Source organism: Melanaphis sacchari, unplaced genomic scaffold, assembly GCF_002803265.2.
Source record: "Melanaphis sacchari strain LSU unplaced genomic scaffold, SCAv2.0 Contig0_pilon_pilon, whole genome shotgun sequence".
Classification (NCBI taxonomy): Eukaryota; Metazoa; Arthropoda; class Insecta; order Hemiptera; family Aphididae; genus Melanaphis; species Melanaphis sacchari.
In genome coordinates this window covers 10,761,515-10,781,746 of record NW_020270366.1, presented here as the reverse complement: position 1 = coordinate 10,781,746, position 20,232 = coordinate 10,761,515, and the positions used below count along the sequence as shown (strand labels likewise).

At 22.7% G+C, this 20,232-nt stretch overlaps 1 protein-coding gene across 2 annotated transcripts; it reads right to left on the bottom strand.

Moving 5' to 3' along the window:
• Window positions 1–18,294: 18,294 nt before the first annotated feature.
• On the bottom strand, window positions 18,295–19,581 carry LOC112599047. Of its 2 annotated transcripts, XM_025345763.1 has the most exons (3): window positions 19,352–19,581; window positions 18,770–18,930; window positions 18,295–18,667 (listed from the first exon to the last, which is right to left on the bottom strand). In XM_025345763.1, exons 1-3 carry the CDS (start codon window positions 19,545–19,547, stop codon window positions 18,632–18,634), a joined length of 393 nt encoding a protein of 130 aa, XP_025201548.1. In that variant the 5' UTR covers window positions 19,548–19,581; the 3' UTR covers window positions 18,295–18,631. The 2 variants fall into 2 exon arrangements, 1 of the variants encoding a protein (XP_025201548.1); XR_003114920.1 differs by lacking the exons at window positions 18,295–18,667; window positions 18,770–18,930 and adding an exon at window positions 19,157–19,279 and having other exon boundaries at window positions 19,352–19,419.
• Window positions 19,582–20,232: the final 651 nt, after the last annotated feature.

Sequence of the window (20,232 nt, the reverse complement as noted above, 5' to 3'; positions counted from 1 at the left end):
ACTTATTATAAAATGGAAAAATATTTATTTATAATAATTAAATAATTAATATTTATTTAACCGAAATTTTGTAACCGTAATATTATGAATACTTTAATAAATAGCGTAGTATATGTAAATATATTTTAGGTGTAAATCTAAATTATTGGTATATTTTAGATTCTCAGTGGAACAATTTCCACCAAGAAAATCAGATATTTTTTTGTCGTAACTCAAAAATGAATGTAAATATTTAAATTTTCACCAAATATATTATATATTAGCTTTTTATGACATTTGGCTTTTTTAAAGTTATTCATAGATTTAGTTCTATTCGATTTGTGTATGATAACATTTTTATTTTAAAATAAAAAAAGAATGAACACTTGATAAAAAGTTCCTTTCAAGTTGTATTACTAAAATTAAAAAATACCAAAAATACATAGTTACAACTTTTTTTTTATAAGTATTTAAAGTTTAAATAATCTTACAACATTTATCAAAATAACGAAAAATTGCAAATTATTTTATACCTAAAAATGCTTAAAATTTTTAATTTTAACACCAAGATTTAAAAATTTAGTACAAAATTACTCTTATTTTTTTTTTTTATTGAAAAATATAAATTAGAATACTATACAAATACATAATTTTTTTATGAAAAATTGAAGTTCAAATTATTATAATAATAGATATTTAAACGTATATAATAAAAAATTATGCTAAAAAAAAATAAATTGATGTTCATAGATCTGCTATTTTTACTAGTACTTTCATTATTATCTTCTATGTACCCACAATAAAAAAATTTAAATATTTTAACTTATTTTAAGCTAATTATAGGCCTATTTATTTATTTTAGTTATAAATAACATCTGTTTTCAAATAGAAATGTATTACTATCTATCTCTAACATGAGTTTTTAGCATAAAAGAAATAAATAATCATGTTAACTATTTTATTATTTTATTTTAAATAGTAATGAAAATTATAATAATAAAAAAAATAGGTATTTTCAACTTATATGTGATCAAAAAAAAAAGATTTTTTGAAGTCTTACATAAAAAAATTTAAAAATATTAGAGATGACATAATTCTTTTTATAAGCGTTTAAAGTTTAATTCTTTAATCTTGACAAAGTTGTATATTTAATCAACAAATGATAATTTTAATTATTTTATTAAAAATAATAAAAAGTAGTAGTTTAAAAATATTATTCGTAGGATTTTGAAACATAATTACTATAGACAAACACAATTAGATTTTTAAAAATGTATATTAATTTTAAATTATTCATGCATTAATATCATAAACCTTTTTACACCGTTCAAGTCATTTAATGATACATTTAACGATGTTGGATAACAAATAAATAAAATCTAATAATATTATATAAAATAGTATTATACCTTATTAAGTATATTATATAACATATTAGATTTATTTTTTCCAAAAATTAATTCAACCTAGGTACTAAAATTAGTCTCTATTCAGAATCATTTTTGTATGCATTAATTTATAATTGAATGCAAATATAACACATCCGTTACTATAATAGTAACCCTCTCAATAAATAAATACACTCAAAAACTTTGACAACTACTATTATACCCATAAAAAAGTGACTTTTCCTCAGTTTTTAAGAATAAGAATTTTTTTTTTAATAACATTAATTTTACAATTATTGTATAATTAGTAATTACTTGTGAATTAATTATTTATAGAAGTTCTTAAAATTATTAGAAATTAATTTTTGAATACATTACAGTATAGATTAAATCATACAACATTGATACGAATACTTTATTATTTTTAATATATACAGTGAATATTTTAACTTCTTAAATTATAAAAATAATGAGTATTAAGTATGTAAGAATATCTATCTATTATTTTAAGTTATTTAATATTTATTTTCATATTATGGCATCTTTATAGACACACATATACAACATACATTATTATGTCAGTATTATTGTTATTATAATATATAAGTTAACTATTTGGAGAATACCACCCTGATACTAATAGGCAATGACTATGAAAATTTTATTTTATTTATTAAAAACAAATCAAATTAAACAAATATTAAGTTATTTTTTATTTATTTAATTATATCTTTAACTGATTATTTATATTGCACCTATATGTAACATAGTTAAATTACATAAGTTCTGACATATAACGGCATAACGCATTATTATCGGGTAGATTTTTATTAGAATCAAATGTATAGATAAAAACATTATTTTTGATATAATGAAGAAGTTTTTATATTTTAATTGTTATGAATATTTATATAGAAAATATATATATTTTTTAATTATTATATAATTCGATTTAAAATACGCATGAATAAGTAAATAATTATGTTCTCGTAATCTCCTCAATAGATTTGATAAGTAGTACAATATTTTCTGTAATAGATATTACCTAAAATAATCTAAAAGCGATATCGTATTAATGTTCATAAACGATAGGAAAGTACCAATACATATTTTAAAATACATATTACGCATGTGTAAGTCGTAAGACAAAATACTAAGTGTTGCGTGTTAGATCCTCTTAAAAATGAATATTGAATATTATGATATAAGCGACAATGTGACACAATAATTTATTAGACAACCCACTCTGTATATAAACATTATAAAATATATTAATTTATACAATACAGCAATGATGTTTAATAAAGTACTGGTTAGGTACCTATTCAGTATTCTATAATATTATTGAAATTTAATAGTTTGCTTATTAATACCTTTATAGTAAATGAATATTATATAATTATAACTCCATTTTATACCACTATACCTAATACCTAATAAGACAATTAAAAAAAATTGATTGAGTATATATTTTAATAATAGTATAAAAAAAAAAAATCTTTTGTATTTTTTCTTTCATTGATTATAAAGTAAATACCTGTAGGTACCTCTACTCATTCATTTGTTTGCGATACATACTTTTCAAGGTTATAAAATATAAAACGTTACATAAGACATCGTTTACACATTTGGTTGCTTTATGAGTTCTAAATAATGTAATAGAATATAACCCACTTCGTACATTAAAAAAAAATAAATTTTATTTATAAAATTATAATTACTTTTTAGAAAATACTTAATATCATTGAAATTATTAAATATAAGTATCTTTTTAATAAATTATATATACTGCACTATATATATATGCTGAGGTGAATGTCTGCAATTGGTGAACGTTGGTGTATGTTAGCGTTTCGTATAGATACTAGAAGATAGCCGTATCCACTGGTAAATATTGAAATTTACCATCAGCATTTGGTGAATATTAACGTGAAAATTAATGAAAAATACCAGTGTTCAGTAATATATATTTTTTAATTTAAATTTTAAATACAAACAGTCAATTATTGTCAATTATAAATATTTTTACTAACTTTAAAGTTATTTGTTACAACTTAACAAGCTGTCGTGGAATTTTGAGTTGCAAAGTAACCCAATGTTTTTGCAACTACACTTTTTTTTTAATGTACATTTAGCTTTAAAATTACACCTCAAGAAATCTTGTCCACTACAGATCGTTTCTGTATTTCTTTTGTAATTCGTTGAACATGCGTGTCCGTCCTCTGTGGTCAAATTTTACATGAATATCTCGTAAAATTTCATACACTTCATCATTTTTCACATAACAATTGATTTTAGACTCATTTTCTTCCAATGGGACAATGAGTTAGAATAGAGAGATTTATTATAAAATACTACCTTTATATTTTCTATTTAACTGATATTTTTATGAAGTTAACGATATTATGCCGTAAACCCGTATGAACATTAAATGAGTATTACACGTCGACAAAAAATGTTGCTTTATAGAATAGAAATAATTAGAACATAATCTATAAATATTGATTGTTGAAATTTACCGAAACATGGTGACCAACGTTATCATTGACCAGTCATTGTCAACATTCACCGGTAAATATCAGTATATTGTTATTTTTTAAGGAAATGTAAACATTTACCCAAAATACCTATGTTTATCGAAATTCACAAATTATAGTCATTCACCTTAACATACTATAAATATATATATATAGTATGTTAAGGTGATATATATATTACATTATGTATTAATTTTATTAACTAAATATATATTGATATATATTGATTTCAAAACTATGCGCTCTATATTTGTTTTATTTTTATCGTCTATATTATTTGTATACTTTAAATGTTTCATATTAACATACACATAGGTTAAGAATTTCATCTAATCGTAATTTAATTTTCTTAGTCCTTTATTAAAGCATAAAGAAAACAAACTAAGAATTGCATTCAAATAATTAATTCCGCTTTATGTTTAAAAAATGACTTTAGTGAATCAATCCAACAAGTTTGTATTACATATTAGTAGATAGATATTATTTAACAGGCTAAAAAATAAAAATTAAAACAGCTAACTAAATTATGATATTATGCTACATCAATTTAACAATAATTAGCTCACTTTTTTCTAAATTATTTAAATCTAAAAAGTTCTTTTGTCATTTATTGAATATACTAAAAATATTAACAACAAATAATCATATTATTACTTCTGATCTAACCACAAAAAATAATACGAAAACTTTAGTAGATACTTCCCATTTCAAATGTATATAAATATTTTTGAAACATTAACATATTTTGATAAAACTCGCTAGTATTTACTAATTGCTAAAATGCCCATGACTCATTCTAAAATAATAAATTATATTACTACTACTATGGTCACACACAAAAAAAAAAAGTGTAGATCAGTACTACTGATTCATTGTGGTACATAAAAAAATAATAATACATTTAAAAGGACTAATTATTGATCACTAGTTATAATCTCGTGGTCATCATATTGTCGTAAAATAACGGTATATTTTATAACACATTTTAAAATATAAACTAAATGTTTAAATAATACAATGCATTAAATTGTCTTTTTAAATTTAAAGCAATTTAAATTAATTTATATGTAAATTAAAAATCTAAAATTATTTTTAAAAAAATGAAAATTAAACTATATGCTCAATAAAAATTTCTTACATTTAACTATGCTAAATTTATCCTTTTAAGCTTTGTGTATTAATTATTATATGACTTAATCATCAGGCATTGTTATTCCACTAAATTAAATTAAATCAGCGAAGGCAAACGGAAAAATAAATTATCTCTTTTCTATAAACACGTGACACAAAATACCTAAAAACTACACGTTTGCACTCTTACTGAAGGTATAATATGTAATAAATGAACATGGCGTAGAGAAATTAAATTAGAAAAAAGTTAATAGCCTACGGGAATAGCAATAAGTACTGTTGAGAAAGCAGACAACCTAATCATAATTTTAAGACTATAAACTATATGTAACTATTAACAACTATAGATAAAAACCAAAAATGTTTTTATGAATAATATTATTTAAAAAATACTATATTAGATAAATGTAAATTTACTCTATTTGAAAATTTAAAAAAAAATTTTCACAGAGACAATTCTGTAATTATTATTCAAAATATTTCAATGAAGTATACTGTCTATTTATAAATAATAACTATATTAATAATTATATTAATACATCAAAACTAAATAGTTTAAGCAAAAGTTACCATTATCTATACAGAGTATTTCACGATGAACTGACAATTACAATAACTTTTGTTCTATTGAACATTTTCAATTTTTTTTTTATTTTTTTTTTTTTAATTGTCAATAGTCGTCTGCGTTACATTTAAAATAACATTTTGTATGCAAAATCAAAAAAAAAAAAATAATTTGATATTTAAAAAAAATATAATAGCTATTTTGTAAATCTGATTTTTAGAAAAATTTTAGTGTCAAAAACTTTTACTAAGATTAAGTCAATAATTGTTAAACATTTTTAAAATTTATTTACAGCAATTATCGATTATCGAATATCCAGAAAATCTATTTTAAATAATATACAATTGTGTAAACTCCAAAAATCGAAGAAAATAAACGGCTGAGCATTTTTTATTTTATTTTTTTTTTTTTAAGAAGAACATGTTTTAAAAATCGTATCAACAAAATGGCTATTTGGTTTTTTTTAAATATAAAACATAAAAGTTTTTAATTTCTTAATTTTACATACAAAATTTAAAAAAAAAAGTTGAAAATATTCAATAGAACAAAAGTTATTGAAATTTTCAATTCACCGTGAAACTCCCTGTTTAATAATATATCTCTAATCGTTTAACAGAAAACACAGTAAAGATTGATTGTAACAAAGATCCAAAATACCTCACCTGACTATGTGCCTATAAATTATACGTAACATTCTACGGCGAACAACTGACAACAAATTTGATACAAAAAGTTTAAAACTAGTCAATTTAGAATAAGTTACATATGGTCGTTGTTTTATTGTGTGTTGTTTAAAATAATTTTTGTCCAACTGGTGAACATTTATGAATGTTAATATGCAAATTTTAATTCTTTTTAATCTACAATATATCTGTCTACAATAACTCATTTTGTATACACTCAAAATCAAATAATATGGTCTAACACTAAAAAGGGGTTGAATTATAATAAAAGTACTCGGATAAACTGTTTAGATTATGTAATTTACAGTTTGATGTACAATGTTCAAAACAACAAATTCATTAGGTAGGTATAAATAAAACTAAAAATAATATAGTTAATACATAATAATAAAGTAAATACATAAAATAACTGATTAACTTATACTTCCTTACTATCTACTCTACATGTTAATTTATTCTTTATGATTATTATAGTTATTTTATAAATAATAGATCTATGATTTTATCAGAAAATTACATTTTACATTAAAATATCATATTCACTTTAAGTGGATTAACCAAGGAACCAATTAGAGTAAATATAATTAAAGATCAGGGATTTTGCAGCATCCTAACATCTCAGCCAGTTATCGTCTGGTTAAATGCAAAATTCTAAAATTAGAAGTAAAAAATTCATTTGAACAAATTAATTATTAATTATATGAAATACTAGTAATTATGCCTTAACAAGACTTATAGTTATAAAATGTAAAATAAAATACATGATGTAATTTATATATTTTAAATTTTATATTCTTACGTCTCAGCAGTACTTAAGATTTAAAAATTTATCATTTTCAATGTCCTAATAAAAAAATATAACTATTTTCATCCTTGAAACGTCGATTTTAAGTAGTATTATTATTTATTACCAATATGTACATTGTATCTTTATATAATATAATATTAATTAATAATTATTATAATATTATAAACTAATTACTTTGAATAGTACAATTTCCATTTATTTTATGATTATTGTGTTTCAATATTTAATTTAGCAAAATGTACAATTTATTATGAAGAGACAACCTTTTTATGAACAGAAACATAGGTAAGTATTCGGTGACACTAATTTTCCGGGTAAACTAAGAATGTGAATAAAAATAAAAATAGGTCCTCCCTAACTTTTGTAACGATAATCCGGCCTTCAACAGAATTGATGTCAAGGCTAAATATTGCCTGAATGTTACTAATATAACACCAATCAATTAGAATCCAATATGAACGCATTCAATTATTATTACAATAAAAAAAATTTCCAAGGTTAACTTAATAGTAAGATATATATTCTTTATTTTTAGGATTATTTTTAGATTTTTGTTTAATAATATAAATTAATTGAAACTCAATTTAATCCATATCAAGAGAAATGTACAATACTTATTCAAAATTTAATTTTTTTTAAATATTTTTTTTTTTATCGACTAATCTAAAATAATAAATTTAATTATTTTTCTTAGCAAAAATGTTTATTAGAGTTAATGATGTCAAAATTGTCTACTACTGTAAACTAAGCTCAATATTGAAATAAGTGAATACACTATAATACACTATACGTTTTATGTAACGACAAGGGCGTAATAATGCACGTCTCTTAATATTATATCATATTTTGAAATAAAATACGGGCCATGGTCAGTGAATTTTAAAATCTAGGTCCGTTATTCAATATTAATAATATTCTATTATATGTAAACCACGAATATTTATGTTAATATCAATATATTATCAAAGATCAAATACTTATTTTACACTTATTTTATATACAATATGGAAAAAATGTATATATTGAAAAAATAACTGTACAAATCAATTTATTAATACTCAGCATTAAAACTATTTATTAGTACAGCTTTAATTTTAATTTTTAAAATTAGATTTTATAGTAAATTAATGAATTATTTTAAACTTACTATGATAGGAACCTATGTATTAGTTTCTAAGAAAAAGTTTTCAAAAACGTATATTAATGTATTACCTAGTGATGTAATATCTTTTATATGCATATAAAGTATACATCATATAAATGTTAAAATCTTAAATTAACAATTAGTTAATTTTGAATTTCAATCTTCAATTCAACTATACATTACGATTATGTTATAATTGCTTAAGTTGTAGATATAAATGTATATATATAACAGTAAGAAGTAAAATATACAGATCAAAAATTGGAAATATAACAAATATTCTTGAAAAAAATAAGATGGTTAAAAAATATTAATATTTATATAATAAATAATAATGGTAGAAACAGCTATATAAATAAAAAATGCATAAAATAATATTCTTATTTCTAATTTCAACATGTTATATTAATTGTTAGCATTAATAATACGATTTAATTATATCATAGTTGGTACGCAATTTGATTTGTAGTAGGTATAGTCTTTGATCGTTGATGATAATAATATAATTTCATTATATCATAGTAGGTACGCAATTTGATTTGTAGTATAGTCTTACGTAAAATAATAACAAAACAATTACATAAATAAAAGACGTGTGTATAATAATATAATATAAAAATATAACAATTAAAATCTTTGTAATCTAATAAATTTTTAATAAAATTAATGTTGTCAATGTAGTCAATGTTAACACGAAAATATTTGCCAACCAAATAATTTAGAATAAGTAAATTTGATTTATTAGTTAATTATTGACATATTTAATGAATTATCAACATTTTTAAATCACTTATTAATAACAGTTATATATCATTATAATTTATATATTATTCAAAATAATTGTATTCATTAATTATTATATTACTTGATATTGGATTACGTTCGTTTTCATAATAAATGAGCTTAGGTATTATACCATTAGTTACGTCTCTTTATTAATTATAATACAAGTATATAATTCTCTAACGTTTTATCCTATCTTTGAAAAAACAATAAGATTTAATATATCAATTTTATTTAGTTATTGTCAAATTATTGTAATATATGACCAAAAAATATTAAATAATTATCTAAAAAAATAAATCCAAATAAGATTGAAAAATATTGAAAAAATTTCCTCGAAAAGTTTAATCCATAAAAATATAAAATAATTAATACTTTTACTAATTAATTTTAATGAATTCAATTTTTTAATTTTGTGAATAATAACAATAAATTTACAAATAATTAACTTATTTATCAAAAATACCACAAACAGCAAAAAAATCAAAATCAAATTAGTAATTGAAATTCATTTAACTTAGATTCCTAAAGTTATTAGTTATTAGTTATTAAGTAAATTTTTATTTTAGTAACTAAAATAAGTTAGCTAAAATATTTATACATAAAAATTATTTACAAAAATAAGAAAAACAAATTAAGTTACTAATTACAAAATAAAAATAATTATATATGGTAAAAACCACGTTATGTAACATACTATGTGAGAGTGTCTTGTTGACAGTTTTATTCACTTTGATAAATAATCAAAATGTATTTACTAAAAACAAAAAAAAAATTGAAAACTCTTTGTATCAGTTTGATTATTTAATACATTTGTATTTAGATTTTTTATTTAAAGTTTAATGTTTGACCTTGAATACTTTTTGTAGCATAAATTAGATTGTTTCTAATTAATAGTATAATTACTAATTTTCGTAAACGCATTACTGTGACGCAAATAAATTATGAACACGTGCCATTCTTTTCACCTAGCCACTTAGGTTAGAGCAGGACATTGACGGCACTTGTTTTTCACAACTAACGTTTGTACTACATGCGCCAAAATCAAGGGAAACCACATGTTTTATACACCTACTACATACTTAATGTTTACATTACTGGTCTATACTAATAGATGATGTATTATAAATAATATAAAAATACAGGTAGCTAATTTTTAATGAGAAATATTAAATTTGTTTAACTTTTTATTGATTTACTTTGATATATGACCATATTTAAACTTTTATGGTATCTTATGTAAAAAAAAAAAAAAAAAAACGTGAATAAGAAAATAAACTTTTTTAAACTAGTTGGCCTAAAAACCGAGCTTACTAAAAACTTACTAAAATTTTTGTAGAAAAGTAAACAAAATATTACTTAGTTATTACAAGTTATCTTATATCTTTTTTGAAACTCATAAATTACGTGAAGAAACTGGAAACTTAAAGCTTGTTTAAAATGTATGCTTAAGTTTATTTTCTGAAAAATAAATTATACTATAATTTACATGGTTATAAAAATATAAGCCAATACAACTTTCCCGCTCTGTTCACAACCTAAAATAATTTCCGACAATTTAGTTTATGATTGACCGGTATGTTATAACCTTCAACTTGGTGAATATTAAAGACAATTTTCCCTGTTAGAATTAACTGACACCTCAAAATATAATAATATTTTTGTATGAACTATTGCTGCAATGCAATAATAATGCATTACAATAATATTGCAAGGTCGTGAATCATCTAATAATTACTGATTGCTCTATCCATTATGAATAGTTATAGCTGAAGGTGTTTTCCGCATGCCATCATTGCAAATGTGTTGAAACATTTATTAACTATTGTAGTAAACAATAATTGCATTTTATATGCACTTGTTATTGAAAAAAAAATCGGATAATCATTGAACGTTGAGTAGGCCACTATTTTGGATGGGTCGTAGACTTACAAGGACGCGGGTATACTAACTACTAAGTACAGATAGAATACTATAGAAACTGGGTGTTGTCGTGTAGAGCCTTGCTCGCTTTGCTCACCTTTAGATACGACTACACGTCATTGTGTTAAATATTATTATATTATATTAAGCAATGATAATGATAAAATATCACATTTACCATTCGAATAACAAAACTCGGTTTACTATTTAATACTCTTTAGTTAACCGAATCGTACACGGTTTTCAAGTCATATTTCGAATTTTAAATATTCATAAAAACAAAAATATTTAGATATTTCAATTTTATACTTTGCATATATATTTTTTAAGTTAACTTTAAATTAATAATTTATTGTAAATTATAATATTTTATTTTATTTCTAAAAATATATTAAGGTCTTTAAACCAAAATAATGTGTTGACTCCATAAATACTAAGCTAGAACATAACACATTTGAATTATTTATTATTTTGTTAATTTTTAACTTAATATTTGTATTCAATTTAAAATTACTTATAGTACTACCTATATTATTTTGGAATTAGGAATACTAAAATTTTAGAACATATAACTGTAAAATAGTTTAAATTATTATACAAAATAAAACAGATCAATAAATAATAAAAAGCGTATGTATTATTTTCAGTAATTAGGTATATTAAACCATAAAATATTGACGTTATCTTCAATATTAAAATACATCAGCAAAATATCGTTTATGGAAGATATTTAACTGTATTGATAAATATTATAGGTATATTATGTGTTTATTTTTATTGCACTTTCATTGTTCATGTCTAATATTATGTGATTGAAATTTAATAATGAGTAATAAAGTTTCTTATAAGACTACAAAGATACATTGGTCTAAAGACTTAATAATAATAATAATCTTATACCGACTTTATAAAAAGTTCTCTTATGAATCGATAAAAAACAAGTAATGAAAAACATTCATTACGATTCTCAAACATGGTAATTTTGTTTGGTTGATGTACAATATATATCAAAACATTAAAATATTTTAGGTAATACTATTAGAAAAAATAACTATAATTGACTGAAATTAACCTACCACAAAGCCAGTGGCCCTTATTTAATGTTACCAAAACTATTTTCAATCAAATGAATATTAATTCAACAATATATTTTATTAATTATATTGATATTTCTAAAAGTATCTTACCATGTATAGGTCGAAAATATCTTTAAACAAAGATAAGATAATTAACAAAAGTATCGGGAAATTATTTATAAATTGAAAAATCTCAATAAATATGTACCTGAGTATAGGTACCTACTGTATTTAATTTGAAATTAATTATAAAAGTTTAACTTTAGATAACAAATTAAAATAATTTAAATATAATAGAGTTATTTAAAAGTTTTACTTTAAATAATAAATCTAGATTATAAAAGCTTAAAATGTACATTAAATAATTAAATCAGTATTTATGTAATAATGTAACTAATTTTAATACGATTAATACGTAACATTATGAAATTAAGCAACTAAATCTGATCTTCATTATGGTACTTACTCATATTTTTATATGAGTCATTTATGTTTATATATTATACATGATTTATTATAGCATAATAAATATAACTATAATTCATTTACATATTTTTTAGTATTGACCAGTTCAGTTGTGCCAAAACATCAAGTTCTATAAAAAAAATGTGGTTTCCCTTGATTTTTGCGTAAGCACCTAATACAAACATCAAAGGCAGTGGTGGAAAACAAGTACCTACCTACCTACCGTCAATGTCCGGTAATAACCTAGGTGAAATTGGCACGTGCTTATAATGGCCTTTAAAATTGTATAGGTAGTAAGAAAAATTATTACACACATTATAAATATGCTTCAAGTTCCTTGTTTCTAATTTTTATTTAACATTATAAAAATATGAAAGCATAATCGATTAATTATTTTATATATCTTAAGCTCCAACATGTACATAACTTACTATAAAACGACAAATACGTACTAGATACATGCTCGTATTATAACAAGGGCTAGAGACTTCATGCTCTAAAAAAAACTAATAATAAGCATGTCCTTAAAAATTATCATATATGCTCAAAAAATATGCAAAAATGCTAAAATATGATCTTAAAAATTTATTATTTTTCATTAAAAAACCAAAAATTACAAATTTATTTATTAATAAATAAGGCATTTTTAATTAAATTTTCACTTCAAAAATTGTACTTAGTCCAGAAGATGAGTCTAACTATATTAATGTCAACGAAAACATATTCGATATCAACAGACGAATTGACATCAACTGACTGACCATATTCGGCGTATTCCTTTTCACCCGACTTAATGTTTTTCATAACACACAAATAATCGGAAAAACACTCAGTAGATAAATTATTTAATTATTTATATTTAATAATTTTAATCTATTTTTTCAATTTTAGAAAATTATTATTAAATATTGTGTAATACGTATAAAATATTATTCTTTATGTAATATATTGTTTTAAATTTTTTTTAATAAAATATGTGAAATATATAATTAAAATATAATTATAATTAAATATGTAATCAAAATTTAAAAATAGCTGAATATGCAAAATATGCAAAATAAAAATGATTACTAACTTTAAACTTCTAGTACTATGAAATAAATACATAGCTATAATTTTAATGATTATGGAAAAACATGCAAACTCCTAAAAGTCCCTAGTCTTCATTACAACTATAAGTCTATACATCTAAATTTAATGTCAACACTTAAAAGCTTGATAAATTTAACGTTATATTACATATTTATAGCATAATAGTACCTTAATACAGATACATCAATATAAACTTGAAATGAGTGAATCGAGTAGAGTGGCTCATTGTGCTTCCATACATTTAAATTTGTAAACCGAACTGTATTATTTCATTAAAATCATTTTTAAGTGAAATTTTTAACTTGCAAAATTTAAAGATGATTTTAAAAACCATTTAACATTAAAGAGTATTTTTTCTTATATAACTGTTTTTTACGTTCTTTTTTCCAACTTTTTTGAAATTTACAGATACATTAAATATTTACATATTTAATACCTACAATACGACCTGCAATTAATAAAAATAGTTTTTACTGGAGAGTAAAAAAAAATATTTTTATTTTTCTAATTTATTACATAATGTAATATTCTTATCAATCAATTTATTTCAATAACATTTTATTTGATAAGATTTGGTCTTAGTAAGAATAAATAAATTGCAATTTAAACACAAAGTTAATCAAATTGATTTGTACAAAACAATATATATACATGACCATCTTAAATATAAAAAAAAAATTAAATGGACAATTTATTTATGAAATTTAAACTTAATATGATAAAATTAATTAAGTAGATGAATTTCATTGATAATTATTTGATTATAGATAATTGGGTTAAAAAGATAAATAATAAATAAACTTAAAAAAAGTAACTAATATCTTTTGAAAATTCATGCTTAAAAATCAGCTATTGAAATTATTATTATTATCATTTTTTATTTTTTGTTCAGAAAACCTAAGTTACATAAGTAAGTACAATTTTAAACATTTTTTTTTTACATTATTTATTCACCCTTCTTACTAATAATTAAGAAAAGCATTATTTCAGGTATATAAATAAGTTTTTAAATAAATTATAACCTACATTTTTTATTTCGTAATCTCAAACATAATAAGTACCTACATTTCTAAAAATATTTATCCATATAGATTTTTAACAATAGTGTACTTTTCTAACTAATAAGCATATATGCGATATATATATATATATATATATATATATATATATATGTATAATATTTTTCATATTTTTATAACTTATACAAAAGAGAGTGACAAAAGTTATACCATTATAATATTATAGCTTAGGTATAATATAATTTTTAGTTTATCAAATACTCATGTATACTTGTACAAAAGTTTTGTCGAATAGAATCATAAGAAGTGGAAACATGCTACCTGCATATGACGTCAACATTATATCTATAGGAAAGACGCAAAATGAAGTAAAGAAGATCATGATGAAAATGATGAAAGTAAAAGAAAAATTTGTTTTAAGAGTTAATATGAAAAAAACTAAGTACACAAAGATTACAAGGAAATTTAGAAATCTATCTAGTTAAACTTAAGGAAACAATAGTTGATTAGTACCAATATTATATTTAATAGCTAATACGAGAATTTAAATAAGTACCTGGGAGTTGTATTTCATAAGCAAAATATAATAATATACATAGTAAAATAAATATAAGGCTTTCCGTAGAAAATAGGTTTTACTTAGTCCTAGCAAATCTACTTTAATTGACATCAATTCTAAAATATATAAAAGGGTGACTATAATATATATTATAACCCGACCTCAGATTTTTCGTTTTTACTAGATTTTTCTACGCAGTAAATATTTAATTTTTCCAATTAAACATCCAGAAAATAAATTGATTTCTATTTTATAAGATTCATTCATACTATACAATGTAATATGATTTAATATTCGGTACCTGCGATATTGCAGTAAAACTATAATAGGGTTACCTTATTTTATTTAGCAAAAACCGGGAAAAACTTTTTTTAATTTTTTTTTTTATTGATTTCTGATTATACAATATAATTTTTAATACACATTATATAGATAATAATATTTGACGCTTTAAAAATTAAAGAATACATAATAAAATACACAATTTTTAATCTGTGTCCAATGTGTTCTCTGTCGGTATAAAAGTTTGTGTTGTATTGATACTTGGTTGAGCTATGTACTTTTTGAAGCAATGTTTTGTTGGCAAGTATTGACTCATAAAATTGACAACAAGACATGTTATCAAAACTTGTTTTAATTATTAACGAAGCCTCAACGGTACTTATATCCAATTTATTTCGCGATTTTGTCCATGTGTTATTCATTAATAAAACACACGTCCCACTGCTGCATTTGAACCAAGTAATGAGAAAAAAAATTCAACAACTATTAATAGACAATCAAATTCTATATTAAGTTCTTTAAAATGTTTAAATGCTGATAACCAACGTTCTTCGAGTGATATGTTATGCCATTCTTCACTTTGTTCTTTGAAATATTTTTCGAACATTTTAAATTGATCAAAAAAAATATTTTCGTCAATACAAATCGTATTACAACTACAAGTTGTAGTTGAAAATCGTATTGAATTCTTTGCATTACTCTATGTGACAATTGTTTTTGAAGTGAGTGTCCCCCATAATAAGTCCTTTAATCCGGAATTATGATTGTTCGATTCAGACCAATTGTAAATTTAATTATAGCAGATTTCATAAAAACGATCACATTTACTGTCAAAATCTCGTTTAGTTATGTGTCCTTCTTCTTCAATTGCTTCCAATAAGTTTTCAACTTCAGTTGTCAAAAATTTTTCTTCCCTTTCATTCTTAATTATATTTAATAAATTTTCAACAAGCTTTATAATTTCAATAGCTGATAAATTTTGACTCTCAATTTTCTTAATGTAACTAGTAATAGACTTAAGTTGGCATGATACAAATTTGAACCACAAAAAAGAAGTTTCATTTTCAAAAAAACATTTTAAAACAGTTGGACATGTATTTTGGGACAAAAAATATGATTTTAACCCACTATAAATAGGTATAATCCTGTCTATAACTGGATATAATGAAAGCCACCCAGTTTTGGAATGCGATAACAAATCATTATATTGTACATCTGCAAAATCACAGAACTCTTTTAAACTTTCTACACGAACAGTATAGATATGAAAGTATCCATATATTTTGCAAACAACGCTTTTGACATCAATTGGGAGTGAATCTGCAGCTTGTTGTATAGCGTTATGAATTATGTGTGCAAAACATCCCATACCAAGTATATTACGATCTAATGATTTTTTCAACTTGATAAAAACGTTATTTTTACCCTGTCTAAGAATTCCTCCAAAATTTGTATTTGTATTGTCGGCAGAAAAACTGATGACTTTGTTTTTAAGATCAACATTATTAATAACTTTTATTTTTTATAATATGATTATGTATTAATTCTTCAGTTTCTCCAAGTAAATTGGAAAATTCAAGAATTTTGTTTTTTACGCCTGCAGTGGTCGAAAAATAACGAACAATTACAGGAACTAACTTAATAGCTTTATGATTTGATGCGTCTACAAGAATTGAAAATATTTAGCTTTTTCTAATTCGGCTTTTATTAACTGTACAGCATACGGTGCAATAACGTTTACTGCAATATCTCTAGTTTTTGTACGGGCAGCAGTAAATTTTTTTTCATCAAACATTTTTCTGATTAATTCAGAAGTACAAATCATAGAGTTGAAACTTTGATTATGGACAATTGTATGGTAAACAAATGTAACTTCTTTAGACGCAAGTTTTAACGCATTTTCGTCTGCTTTTAATGGAGTAAAAAATGTACGTACCGACCTATTGGTAGCATGTTTGTATGTTCTATGTCTTTTTGTTTTGAGATGATTATTTATGTCAGATCGTCCACTATGGTTAACCAAAAACGAACTTGAAAAAATTATACTAGCTAAGACTTAGCTTTCAATTAGTTTTCATGTTTTTATATTTAGTGATTAGTTTTAGTATGACAAGCAGTCGTACAATAGTTACCGTTTCAAGTGTTTCAACTGTTGTTTTCCCAATTCTAATTTTAAATACATCACGCGATTTTGTATTTACGTAGGTATATTCTTCACATGTACCCATGCCTCACATTTGTGTGATGATAATATAATTTATTAAGTTTATTGTTGTATATTAGGAATGGGCAACTGAAAGTTATTAGAGGACCAATATTTAGAAAATTAAAATTTAGCGGGCCAGACTATTGAAAGCAGAAGTTCAAAATATACATTTTAATTTAGCATTTATTTTGTTTATAATGTAAATATTAACAGTGAAAAGGTTATTATAAATAATTAAATATAAATAATACTATTACTAAATACAAAAATACTAATACAAAAAATGTTATAAAAATTAATTTAATTAAATATAAATAATACTATTAGTACCTATTTGTTTAATGTGAGTTTTGAGGACATATGACTGCTAATGATAACGCAGAAAAATCAACTTCTATTTCGGAAGAGAAACACGAAGTAGGTGGCCTAATGTTTCATCTGTAAGACGATTTTTATACTATAGACAATCGACTTTAAAATTGTATGATGTAATTTTAAAATGTAATGCGGGCCAGATAAAAAAGGTTTATATAAAAAGTTTAAACTAAACCATAAATTATTATCTCTTTATTTATTTTAAAACACCAAATTTTTTTAGTTTTCTTTGTTTTTCAATTTTATTTTTTGTGGCTAATTCTAATATTTTTTTATTTAGATAATTCAGCCTGATAAATGTTCTTGTACGAACAAGACATTCTGCAACCTTAAGTGGCAAGTTAACAACATAATTTTCATCTCTCTTAAGTAGCATCTCAGTGACTGTCTTAATAATTTTTGATTCTTTGCTTAAACTATTCCGATGAAATTTATTAAACTAATCTTCTAATCTTTTTGTAGATTTAAACAGCTCAGGTATTGTTAAATTTTCTTTAGAGATCTGTTCTGTCCAAGTTTTAGAATTTTCATTATCTTCTATGGAACATGTACCTTTTGCCAACCATGGGAACTCATTTGCAAAACGATGAGCAACATAATCAGATACATACTCTAATCAATCTTCCTCGACGATGTTATTACTCTGTGTACACTAAGAAAAAAATGATGGTAAATAATTATTATAAAATTGTCTAAGTTAAGTTACTAGGTTTGTTTTTATTATTAATTATATTACCTATTAAATAACACTTACTTCAGATTCAAAATCATTTAGTAAATCCATATTTTCTGAAAGAATTTCAATTTGAGTACAACCTAAACCAGATTCTACTGTAGCCAATTCTTCAGTATTCTCAAAAGTGCTATCTGGCAAATCATCTGAAGTAATTTCAGTTCCGTCTTTAATAATACTACCTGATAAACAATGAAATAAACATTCTTCATTAGTCATTACTATCCTCTGCATTACAATTTTCAGTAAATACTGCTTTTGAATGTTTACCAAGTAAGTAATATCTTAAACTAATTTATAAAATAAAAAAAATTATATTTTGAAATTATTAATTAGATTAATGTACGCATTTGAACTGACCAATATTTAAATTCAAGGGATTTTAGTTGATATGCTGAACACATCATCCCTTTTAAAAAGCTGAAAAGATTTTCCAGGACATCTTGATTAAGACGTCTGGTCATTATATATTCTATGTCATCATATCTATTTTTTAAATCTGGCAGTAAGAAGTATTTGATATAAGTATACCTAAAAACAGTCTATTGTTATCTAACTACTTATATTATGTTTTTATCTTCTTTATGCAATGTAAAGTAATACCTTTTTGAAATAGTTTCAACGTTTGTTCATTATGTAATTTTGTTTTAGGTCGAGTTCCACACTTGTATATTTTTTGCTTCTGATGAACTCTCATTGTCTTAGTAAACTCATTCATTTGATTGAAAATATGATTTTGTTTTTCCAACTCTAAACCATAAATGCTTAAAAATGTATCCTTAGGCAATTTCGTATTCATTACACCAAACCAATCATTGAATAGCTGTATAGTAGATGCTGCCTATAATTGAAACAACCAAGTAATTATTAATGTACAATAATTTAATATTTATAATATATATGTGTATGACATAATATTATATATCAAAATAATATTAATTTTACTTCATTCCAATTGTTTTTTCTAATAAATTCTTTTTGTCCACAGTACATGATTGCATTGGCTAAAGAATTTGAAAATAATTGTGCTGCAAGTCCAACATTCTATCTTTGAAATCCAGTTACATTTAAATGCCTCTCCGAGATTTTATATGCATAATCAAGGTCTTGTTTATTGTGTTGAAGATATTCTTCAATTATACTTTTACCTAATCATAAATTGTCAAACAATAATTATAATAGTAAATTGCATCTTTGTTTTATAATATATCAGTATGAATTACTTTAAGTACAAATATTGTACTTATGTCTTACCTATGTATTTTTCATCTTTTAGAACAAATCCATTGTCAATAAAATGGTTTCTGGCAAGTTTTAATAAGTGGGGTACATCGGCAAATACATAAATATTATTGTTTGTATTAGGATGTTTGAAAAATGTACGTGAAACTGATACATCTAATGATTTCCATAATCCAATATTTGTCAGACCCATGTCGTTAAATGTTGCGACCACATCAAATCCACAATCATGCTATTTACTT